The sequence below is a fragment of the Macaca mulatta genome, chromosome 7, assembly GCF_049350105.2.
Source record: "Macaca mulatta isolate MMU2019108-1 chromosome 7, T2T-MMU8v2.0, whole genome shotgun sequence".
Lineage (NCBI taxonomy): Eukaryota > Metazoa > Chordata > Mammalia > Primates > Cercopithecidae > Macaca > Macaca mulatta.
In genome coordinates, this window is record NC_133412.1 from 169,816,720 (window position 1) to 169,829,010 (window position 12,291).

Here is a 12,291-nt window from a genome sequence, read left to right on the forward strand (position 1 = left end):
GTAAATTTATGAGCCTGCTCAGTTCCTATCCCTGATTGTTTTCCTCACTTTCTTAAGGCAGAAGCCAGTTCTGGCTTGATAACGACTTTAAAAATGTTTTGACTCATCAGAACATTCTATTCCTGGTTAACTAAGTCAACTTTAGGTTAACATTACAATTAAATTTCATCTTTAGTTTTATCTAGGCAAGTTTATAAAGCTAGCTTCTTTCAGGTAAAAAGAGACCATTTGACTTCTCAGCTAGTTCTAATTTTGGGAGGGTATGTGTATCTGTTTTATTCTGTATGTTCAGGGTTCTAATTAGCAGCTTTTAAATAATTGGACAATGCCAGTTTATGATTTACAAAGCAGCAACATTATAGGAGGTAATTGGTTCCCTTAAAAGTTGGTTAAAGTTGAGGCTCAAAAGAATACTTGACAGAGGTCATAAAGGTACTAAATTGTAGATTGGGGCTTAAATCAGCTCTGGATTCCATGTTCCATTCTCATTCCAGTACACTATACCATTTCCTGTGGACACTGTAGGGAACCATGTGTGGTTAGCTCAGTTGGAGTCTTTATTTTTGAGACAGGGTGTCACTGCTACCCAGGCTGGAATGCAGTTGTGTGATCATGGCTCACTGCAGGTTTGACCTCCCAGGCTCAAGGGATCCTCCCACCTCAGCCTCCTGAGTATCTGGGACTACAGGCATGCACCACCACACGTGGCTAATTTTTGTATTTTTTATTGTGAGAGTGTTTTGCCACGTTGCCTAGGCTGGTCTCAAACTCCTGGGCTCAAACAATCCCGCTTTGGCCTCCCAAAATGCTGAGATTACAGGCATGAGCCACCACGCCTGGCCAGTTGGAATCTCTATATAGTTTCAAGTAGAAATAATTTTCAAGCTCAAGTTTTTTGTGTGTATAACATTTAAATCTCAAAGTATTTATATAGTGAAAAATACATACAAAAGTATATAAACCAAAGTAACATATAGTATATACTTGTAGTATACGCAGAATGTAACATACTATAGAACCTGAGATCTTGTGCATCGCTTAATGATTGGATATATTCTGAAAAAATGTGTTAGGTGATTTTACTGTGGGAACAGTGTACTTACACAAACCTAAATGGTATAGCCTACTATGCACCTCGGCTGTGTGATACAGCCTGTTGCTCCTAAGCTGTAAACCTATACAGCGTGTTACTGTACTGAATACTGTAAGTAGTTGTAATACATTAGGAAGCATTTGTGTATCTAAATGTATGTAAACACAAAAGGAATAGTAAAAATACGGTCTTATACTGTTACGGGACCATTGTTATATATGTGGTCTGTCCTTGACTGAAAAATGCTGTTATGTGGCACACGACTATACTTTTAGTGACTTTATTTGTGTATATATTCTTATTTAAAGCCATGCACAGATTTGCCACTTACAGACCCCACTTTGTGGCCAGTACCTTTTGTGGGAGTTGCCTTTTTTTTTTTTTTTTTTTAAATCTTTGGATTGTATGTAGGCCTGCTGAACTGTATAGCAATCTCATTTGTGGAAACTTAAGGATTTGGGAAGAAAAAATAGAGGCATTCTGTTAGATTTCTTTCTTCCTCTTTTGTTACATAATTATTTTTCAAATTTGTATTCCCTCTGTATTTTGTCCAGAAATTGGCTTCTTGCATTTTATGGCAGTTTTTATAACTTTTGGGTTGATCAAGTATAGTGTTTCTGTCATTTTGATCCTTAGAAACATTTAAATTGCATTTCCTGAAATTAGTAGTATGAATCTGTAGCACTATGACTTACTATGATTTTGACTATTTTCTGATACATTTTCGCACTCTTGCATACTTCTTCAGGTCCTGTTTCATACTTTATTAAATTTACATTTCTTTCATTTTCAAGTTGTACTTGGCAAGTTGATGTAGGAGTGCACAATTCAACTTTTTTTTTTTTTTAAGTTTCTCCTAGCCATATGAGAGAGAGGGACATACACACACAAATACATGCACTTGTGCGCAAAGGGGCAGTTGGAAGTACCCTTATGAAGTGAGGAAAAATAACTTGGCTATTGTAGTAATTGAACAGCAAGTACCCTTTCTGTGCATAAGCAACCTTGAATTTTCAGTTTGGCCTTGGGCTTTATCATACATGCTTTATTCTCCTTGAGCGTAAACAATTATGTCATCTTTGAGCCTCTGCTACTGCTTTACTAACTATTGACTGGATTGCCCACCTGCAGTACATTTTTAAGAACATAGTGGGGTCTAAATATTTTTATTACCACTTACACAGAACACCTTATGGTGGGCCATTTAACCAGCCTTTTAATTTCTTAGCATATACGTTATTTTGGCAATATTCTTGCCTCTAAACTACTATCATCATATGCTGCATACCTTGTTAAAAAGGAGATTGTATTATTTTGGCTCAGAATTAATATTTAATGCACATTGAGATACTTAGAGAGATCCCTGTGTCTTTTCTGTTCATGTCCTTCGAATGAGCACATTAAGGTGGAGACCTTTCAGCAGCACCTGGTACTGTGGGGAATTGTGCCTTCTGTCAGTTACTGCAGTCTCTCCGATGGCTTCCAAAGAACAAGATTAGCAAGTTTGGCTTTCAGTTTTAACTCCATCATGCACATCATCAAGCATTTTCTGTTAAGTAGTAGCTATGAATTGGGACAGTTGACTCTGTTAATATCATGGGCCACAACTTGTTCCAAATGCCTACTATCAGTAGTGCCTGATGAGCTTTGTATACATTGAGACACAGGCGGGCTGTGGTGGCTCATGCCTGTAATCCCAGCATTTTGGGAGGTCAAAGTGGGAGGATTGCTTGAGCCCAGGCGTTTGAGACCAGCCTGGGCAACGTGGTGAGACTCCGACTCTGTTAAAAAAAATTAAATTGAGATGCGAAGTACTTAAACATTAACTATTTGAGGAAAACACCAATGGAAATACGATATTCTGTCCTTTTGTGTGTTAGTAGTCATCTGTCTAGATTGCGCTTCTCCCTTCCAATCATTTACTGTGTACACCTTAACCTTCTGGCATAGTCATGTTTTTATCTTTGTTTCTTTAATTTTTTTTTTTCCAAGCTTCTACTTTGGACTTGTTTAAGGATCTGAATCCCAGACTAAATTTGAGATTGTCATTGAAAACAGAGACTACCTTAAGCATCTTTGTATATCTGATTTTATTTAGCATTGTCTTTTATGCATATTTAGGAATTCGGTACATTTCAACCTAATAAATACTGTACTTTCTGACAAAAGGTAGATGAGAAAAAAGTGCTTTTAGGAAAATTGAGTTGATGTTTAATAACCTTGATTGGCCTAGCAGCTTCCTGGAGCAATAAATAAAGCAATATTTGCTTTGGATTTACTATTTCTAGCCACAGAGTATTGCACTAAAAAGCTATTTAAAAAATCTTGGTTTGTTTCACAAAATAGTGTTTTAATTAGCATGAACTGAGTTTTTAGCTAATAACCAAAAGCGAATTATTTTAATTGGAGGATTTATTTGGTGCCCCTTGCTGACATTTTAGGGGTGATTTTAGCCTCTTTGCTATAACTATTCTAATTTAATGGTGAATGGTAGAATTAGTTGACTTTCAACTTTTGCAAGATTATTAATATCTACTTTAAATAATTTAACAAGTTGAAACAAGTTTATAAAATATAAGGCAAAATATTATGGTCTCAATTCTGCTTGGTTGTGTTTCTATGAATGTGTTATAGACATAATATACAAAGAGTTAAAAATAAATAACTGGGTGTCATGGTGCATGCCTGTAATCTGAGCTATGAGGGAGGATCACCTGAGCTCAAGAGTTTAGATCAGCCTGGGCAACAGAGCAAGACCCCATCTCTAAAAACAATAATAAAAAAAAAACTGTATCTATATGACTACATATTGTAAGTGATGTACAGAGGTGCTTCAGTATAGAGATGATTATTATAGGCTATGAAATCAGATATCTAGGTTCATATTCTGGTCCAGTAAACTTAGTCAAGCCTTCTTTCTTAGTTTAATAGTAAGAGTTGTTAGAAAAGTTTAGGAATAATGTAAAGTGCTTGACTTAATATGTGGGATATGTTGAAATTTCAGTAGATGGCAACTGATCATAATTATATTCTGCCACTTTTTTTTCTCCTGATACGCATGCTGCTACATGTACTATCTCATTTCTTTATTGTGGCATAGTTTTAAGTTGTAAGCATGTACTGTAATTAACCAGTTCTTTATTGATGGATATTTAGGTGGTTTCCAGTTTTACTTCATTGCATACTCTCCTCAGTGAACAACCTTGAATACCTTTCTGTGTTAGTTCTATGAGAAAGGTTCAAATTCCAGAACCTATGAGATCAAGAGAGTTAACTTACAAATGAATGAACTAAGTACCAAATGAACTCCCTTTTTAGGGGATAGCCCTGGGATAGACACTGCTCATTTCAAGCTTATTTCTATTGTGCCGGAGTTTGGGCCCCTATTTTGGTCTGTCTTCCAGTCTTTGCACCCATACTCTAGGAGTGGCTGGAAATTTATATATTTTTTATTGTTTGTTTTTTGCTTTTTTGGGGGATGGAGTCTCGTCACCCAGGCTGGATTGCAGTGATGTGATCACGGCTCACTACAGCCTCAGCTTCCTGGGCTCAAGAGATCCTCTTGCCTCAGCCTTCTGAGTAGCTGGCACTACAGGTGCATGCCCCTACAGCTGGCTAATTTTTAAACTTTTTGTACAGATGGGGTCTTTCTATGTTGCCCAGGCTGGTCTCAAACTCCTGGGCTCAAGGGATCCTCCTGCCTCAGCCTCCCAAAGTGTTGGTATTACAGGTCTGTGCCACTGCACCAGGCCTGGGGATTTAGCTTTTTATGTAATATTTTATAGCTTAAAAATGTGTAATTAAAGAGAATATGTCTTCCAACTTCAGGGCTTTCAGTTTGAGCCTTCTGCCCTAGTATTTCTGTCCTAGTATTTCTGTAATAAGTAGATCGCTGGAGATAAAGTTGCTAGACAAACTTTTAAAATTGGTATGTGCATTTTTAATTTTGATAAATACCAGATTGCTTTTTAAAATGATGTAACAAGTCTGCTTTCATCCTGATGAATAAGGGCTCATTTTTTTTTTTTTTTTTTACACCATTGCCAACATTGGAGGTTTTTTGGTCTTTCATTCTTACCACATACATTAAATTTTGTTTTTCATTATCTGGTTGTGTTAATTTGCTTCCCTGATATGCAGTGAAACTTTTTAAAAAATTGATGAATTCTTTATGTATTCAGACTATTACTGTTTTGACATAAGTTGCATGTATTTTCTCCTTTTATCATTTGCTTTAACTTTCCTTATGTGCTATATTGTTACTATATAAAAGTTGGAATATTTTGATACAAGTAAACCTGTTTTTATGGCTTTTGCGTTTTGTGTCTTGCTTGAGTAAGGCTCTGAAAATGTTTTTTATTTTCTTTTAGTGCCTTTATGCTTTTTAAATATTTTTGAAATAGCATCTGGGATTTAGATTTTACTATGGACAATCAAGGCCATTCAAGTATTTCATAGTCGTCTTCACTGACTTGAAATGGGATCTTTGTATGTGCGAAGATGATCATACTTTGCCTATTTGAATGTATGACCATTAAACTCCAGTTAACAAATCATAGGAACTTGCACTGTTTGCATTAGATTTCTAACTACTGTACCAAGGTGGTTCTTGATAGTTGAGATTGTATGTATTAGTTAAGTTGAATGTCTAACCTTTTGAAACAAATATCCCGCCAAAATAGCCAACAGTCAACAAAAATGTCACTATTCTAAGTTCCTAGATATTTATCCTAATTAGAGTCATCTTGACAGCCCTGAATGGGGAAAGGAAAGACCTGTGTCTCAGCTTTGGTCTAAAAACTTTTGTATTTGGAAACTTCTTGTTAGTGTTATATGCTGTACTTGTAAAATTCCTAGTTTGTTATCCAAAGTAACGAAGAGATATAATAATTCTAAGGTAAATCCACAGAGATGCAGCTTACCAAGAATAATATAACTAGTGGCAGAAATGAAACCAGAGTAATACGACGAGTAGAAGTGGAATCAGGCTTGCTTTCTCCCTTTTTTATCAGATTATTTTTGAGTTGAGACCAGACTTTGTAGTCTGTCTTGAATGCCATTACCAGAAGTTACAGTTTTTTAGTATACAGTTGTATTTTAGGAAGACATACTTAGTAGTAGTATGCCTGGTGGAACCATGTGACAAAGGAGTAGAAGGAAAGGAGTTGGAACCACGATTGCCAAGAGTTAGAACTAGAATAGTTGAAAAGGAATTGTTATATAGAATGCTAAAACAATTAAAAGGCATGTGTTCTATGTGAACTTTGCCTTGATGAAAATAATTTAAATATTATAAAGAAAACTCTGCATATTCTAAGGAGAGAAGAGTTCTGAAAATTCTTTATACAATACCTTGAACCAGTAAAAAAAAAGGTGTTTGTAGGGGAGGAGTGTTTGGCTGTCTTTTGTGGTTTTGAGAGGGGGCAGAATTCATATATGTACTATTATATGTAGGTATGTATTTATGTGTAACTCTGATCCAGAAAGGATGAAAACTTTTAAGAATGCTTTAGTCATAATATTAAAAACTGACAAGATGTTTGCATTAGATGTGGATGAAAAGGAAGAATAAGGATAGATACACAATGGAGCAAAAAATTGGGTTACTAAAAATAGTTCTTAAGGAAATACAGTAATTTTTGTATTTTTATAGAGTAGAGAGCTTGCTAGATGGCTGCCAGTCACACTCTAAAAATTCAGGCGGTACCCTAAAGGTAAATACTAATTATATTGGTGAGATGAAAATGGACCAGTTGCTCAAGCAAAGCACAGTGTTCTTGATATTAAAAACCAGGAAGACATTTTAAGGAATCACAAATACTGCAGCTATATGTCTGGTTTGTGTTTTTTGTTTTTGTGTTACATAAGTTATAGAAGTTTATTTTTCAAAGTACAATAGTATCTGAAGAAAATTAAATACTGGTAAAATGTTTCTAGAATGGATAGATGTCTAGTGCGTTCAAAAATGGGAGGAAGAACTTTGCATTCTTGGGGTTGGTAGCTGTCTGGTGTATGGTTCCAGGAGAGTGTCAGTGCATATATAAGGCAGAAGAATCCTTAATCTTTGGAGGTTTATGTTCCAGATTGCCCAATATTGGAGTATATAGTTTTGTTTTGTTGGAAGGAGAACAGCAACAAAAAGATTTCTTAAACTGTTTTATCATTCTACTTTATTTCTAATGTTAAATGGAAAAACTTCACTTTCATTTAAAGTGTTATAATGTTTAATGTTTCTACTTTGGACATTTTGGACATTTGAAATATCTGGGAGTCTGGAATTCTTAGTCTAGCTCCTTAAGCTCATGCTGAGCCATTTTTATTGGATACACAAGTATCTTGTAAATTTCAGAGTATGCATTTGTTTTTTTTTATTTGGTAGGTCTTGTTACATAGTTTTTCCTTTACTTTCTTTCCTTCCTTCCCCTTCCATCCTCTCCTTCCCTCCATCTCTCCCTCTCTTCCTTCTTCCCTCCCTCCCTCCCTCCTGGGCTCCTATCTCAAACTCCTGGGCTCAAGCCATCCTCCTGCCTCAGGCTCCGGAGTAGCTAGGACTACGGGCTTGTGCCACTAAGCCCAGCTAATTTTTATTTTTCATACAGATGACTGTCTCGCTGTGTTGCCCAGGCTGGTCAGTTCCTGACTTCAAGTGATTTTCCCCTGCCGTGCCTCCCTAAGCATTGGAATTATAAGCATGAGCCACGGTTCCTGGCCCATATATGTTCTTTCTTGAATTAGGTGGAATACATGTGGTTTTATATTGACACAAAGTAATACTGAGGCTGGATGATGTGCCTACATTTGGAATAAAGTAAATAAAAATTTCCAGCTTGCATGTGATTTATTTCCCTATCAAAATGTTAGTGTAATCAATATTTTTTCAAATTAGGCTGAGCAAATCTTGTGCACGTTTAGAAATCAGGGCCTGTATTCTAACATTCTAGTGAGAAAGTTAAAGTAGACAGGAGCTTTCCAAGCGTTGTTTATTATGACAATGAAAGTCTGAAGATTTGGATAAGAAAAAAATGGGAAAGATAGAGGAATCTTACAATGGATACTCTGTTTTTTTAATGATCCAAACTGAACTGGTAATGAATTTAATTCCTTGAGAATGGAAAAGAATGCAGAGAAACATATTACTTGCACAAAACAAAAATAGAGATTTATTGCTTGAGGCTACAAAAATACGATTTCAGCTTATACTTGACTTACAAGCTTTCCTTGCTTGAACCAGATCTAGCCTAGACAAAATGAAGTTTTTACACTTCTTTTTTCTGGCTTTACTCATGTTAAAATCATTTATGAAAGCATTCATAATCCCAGGATAATTGTGAAGGACTGTAGTTTACTAAGAAAAACTCATGAAGCAATGAATAACACAAGATAATACAATTACGTTAGGATAGGTGGTAAGCATAGTTTGTATTGTGCACTTGAAAATTTAAGAGTGATCTCTGCCGGGCGCGGTGGCTCACGCCTGTAATCCCAGCACTTTGGGAGGCCGAGGCGGGCGGATCACAAGGTCAGGAGATCGAGACCACGGTGAAACCCCGTCTCTACTAAAAATACAAAAAAATTAGCCGGGCATGGTTGTGGGCGCCTGTAGTCCCAGCTACTCGGGAGGCTGAGGCAGGAGAATGGCGTGAACCCGGGAGGTGGAGCTTGCAGTGAGCCGAGATCGCGCCACTGCACTCCAGCCTGGGCGACAGAGCGAGACTCCGTCTCAAAAAAAAAAAAGTAAAAAAAAAAAAAAAAAGAAAGAAAAAAGAGTGATCTCAAGTTCCGTGCTCTTACGGCAGAAAACCAGAGGGGCACACAGGGAAACTTTTGGAGGTAATGGATGTGTTTATTACCTTGATTATGCTAATGGAACTACAAGTGTACGCATATGTCCAAACTTACCAGATTATATACATTAATTACGTTCAGTATTTTTGGTATGTCAATGATACCTCAATAAAACTAGGGGGAAAAAAAACCTGTGTGTAATGACCAAGACATTATGAATTCAGTTATACTTCATGTGTATATTTTAACCTTAGGAGATGCTGCATATGATTAGAAAACAGAACATTTTTATTTCGTCTTCAGCAAATACTTTTTTTTTTTTTTTGAGGTGGAGTTTTGCTCTGTTGCCCAGGCCAGAGTGCAGTAGGTGCTGCATACGATTAGAAAACAGAACATTTTTATTTCGTCTTCAGCAAATACGTTTTGTTTCGTTTTTTTTCCGAGGTGAAGTTTTGCTTTGTTGCCCAGGCCAGAGTGCAGTGGCATGATCTTGGCTCACTGCAAACCTCCACTTCCTGGGTTAGAACGATTCTCCGGTCTCAGCCTCCTGAGTAGCTGAGATTACAGCATGTCATCACACCTGGTTGATTTTTGTATTTTTAGTGGAAATGGGTTTTCGCCTTGTTGGCTGCGCTGGTCTTGAACTCCTGGCCACAAATGATCTGCCCTCCTCGGCCTCCCAAAGTTTGCTGTGATTACAAGTGTGAGACACCATGCTTTTTGCAAGTCTTCAGCAAATGCTTAGTGCTGATGTGGATGAACATTGTATCGAGTAGCTATGCAGCTTAGATTAAAGGGGCAAGAGGAAACGATCCAACGTGAATTAATTTCTGCAAGAGATATGTCTGATTCGTATTTATTCAGTAAATGCTGTTATAAAATCTGAATTAAAATTAAGACAGTATGTAACTAGACCAGGCAACAGTAAACAGATGACATGCAGTCCAGCAGCTAATTAGTAACATACAGTATGGGCTTCCTGGCATTCTTAGATCTGTGTTGATATCACAAGACAAATTACAGAACAGTCTAGCAGTCGCAGTATAGACCAGAACCCAGTGGATTTGTGTAGTAAATGCATCATAAGCCTTACCTGTATAGCATTCTTAGATTTAGCACTTTATTGCTTATGTAGATTATCACACTTTAACTTATAAAATAGAAATTGTATTTAGAACTTGGTAAAAAAGTAGCTGTGGTTGGGCTTGGTGGCCTATGCCTGTAATCCCAGCACTTTGGGAGGCAAAAGGGAGCAGATCACTTGAGGTCAGGAGTTTGAGAGCAGCATGGCCAACATGGTGAAACCCTGTCTCTACCAAAAATACAAAAATTAGCCAGGTGTGATGGCATGCACCTGTAATCCCAGCTACTCGGGAGGCTGAGGCAGGAGAATCAGTAGAACCCGGAAGGCAGAGGTTGCAGTGAGCTGAGATCGCGCCACTGTACTCCAGCCTGGGTGGCAGAGTGAGACTCCATCTCAAAAAATAAAAAGTAGCTGTGTGTGTGTGTGTGTAAAAAACATTTTTTTTTTTTAGTAGAGACGGGGTTTCAACATGTTATCCAGGCTGGCTTAACTCCTGGGCTCAAGCCTTTCTCCCACTTCAGCCTCCTAAAGTGCTGGGATTACAGGTGTGAGCCACCACACCTGGCCTATAAACACTTAATTTCTTAAGGAATGGAATTTGGAAGAAATAACTAATCCAGATTTGGGGTCTTTCCTTATCATATACTTGGTTTTGTATGTTATTCAACTGTTAGTTTAAAAATATTGTGTTGACTTTTTAAAGTTAATTTAATGAAAAAAATTATGAAAAAAGATTGAGTCAAATTTATTTCCAAAGCATTTAAAGCATGCTATGCCTTTTTACAAATTTGGAACTTATCTTAAGATGGATAAAAATGTAGCTGTGTGTGTGTAAAAGAAACCTTTTAGACTAGCATCATTATTGAAGTGTAAATCTCTTTAAAAGATCATTAACAAGCCTAGGGTGAATACAGTTCTTTCCCTTCAAATTTTGTTATGCTATTTGCTTCATTATCTATGAACTTCGTTCATTGTGAGTCAGATGCCAGGTTTCATTTGGGGAATGTCTTATATTGGTAAAATAACATTTTTGTAGCGTGTTTATCAATGTTTAAGAAACAGATTTTGGCTTATTTTCAAGAGGTGAAATTTTACAGAAGTTTACTATATTCTGGATAGTGTTTTCTCTAGCAGTGTATTTGGTCTGGATTCTAACTTAGGTGTTTAAGTACTGACAGAGTTAAAATCCTTGGGGTAGAATTTTCTCTTTTTGGTCACTTGCTTTTGGTCACTTTTTGTCATAAAAATTTTGGGGGTATTGCAGGGAACCAATCATGTTTAGAAATATGTGTTACTAAGTTAGTTTTTCTGGTCATGCTGATTTGTTTCAAATTGTAGAATTCTTTTGGGAGTAATTTTATCCAATTTTATTTATAGTCCAGTTACAACACAGGGATCACAACAAACACAGCCGCCACAGAAGCACTATGGCATTACTTCTCCTATCAGCTTAGCAGCCCCCAAGGAGACTGACTGCATACTTACACAGAAACTAATTGAGACATTGAAACCCTTTGGGGTTTTCGAAGAGGAAGAGGAACTGCAGCGCAGGTAAATAGATATTCTGTATTTTTTTAACTTGGAAATTTTTATTGATGTTAACATAAACTGATTTTGAGGCATTCTGTACTCACTCAGAAGGCCAGGGTTATTTGCCCAGATCTATATATCTGTTTCAGAGAAGAGCGATACTTAAGAGAGAAAACTTTTTTTTGTTTTTTTGAGACAGAGTCTTCCTCTTGTTGCCCAGGCTGGAGTGCAATGGTACGATCTTGGCTCACCACAGCCTCCGCCTCCTGGGTTCAAGCGATTCTTCTGCCTCAGCCTTTCGAGTAGCTGGGATTATAGGCACCCACCACCACGCCCGTACCCGCCACCACGCCTGCCTAATTTTTTGTATTTTTAGTAGAGATGGGGTTTCACCATGTTGGCCAAGCTGGTCTTGAACTCCTGACCTCCGGTGATCTGCCCGCCTTGGCTTCCCAAAGTGTTGGAATTACAGGTGTGAGCCACCATAACCGGCTGAAAACTTTATTTTCTACATAGAGTTCTCTTCCCTTAATTTTGATGTTGTTTATTTTTTTAAAGCAATAATTCTGATTTTTTAATGCTTTTGGTTATTATAGTACTGAATTGTCTGGAGAAAGAGGAATACCTTACTCAGTGTAACAGTGCCCGTATATATATATATATAGAGAGAGAGAGAGAGAGAGAGCGCGCGCGCGCGCGAGCACGTGCTAACTACAATATACTGTGTTTCTGATCACTTAAAAAATCATAATTTAGGAAGAATGCCTATTTAAAACTTTGAGAAACTTAATCAGTAATG

The 12,291-nt window shown here is 37.1% G+C and overlaps 1 protein-coding gene across 6 annotated transcripts in view; it reads left to right on the forward strand.

Annotated features, from left to right (window-relative positions):
- Nucleotides 1-12,291, forward strand: part of PAPOLA (poly(A) polymerase alpha) — a 65,471-nt gene that overhangs the window by 5,807 nt on the left and 47,373 nt on the right. For all 6 annotated transcript variants that reach the window (XM_015144434.3, XM_015144435.3, XM_015144433.3 and 3 more), the window contains 1 exon segment: nt 11,340-11,513. In XM_015144434.3, coding sequence (XP_014999920.1) covers nt 11,340-11,513 — 174 coding nt within the window.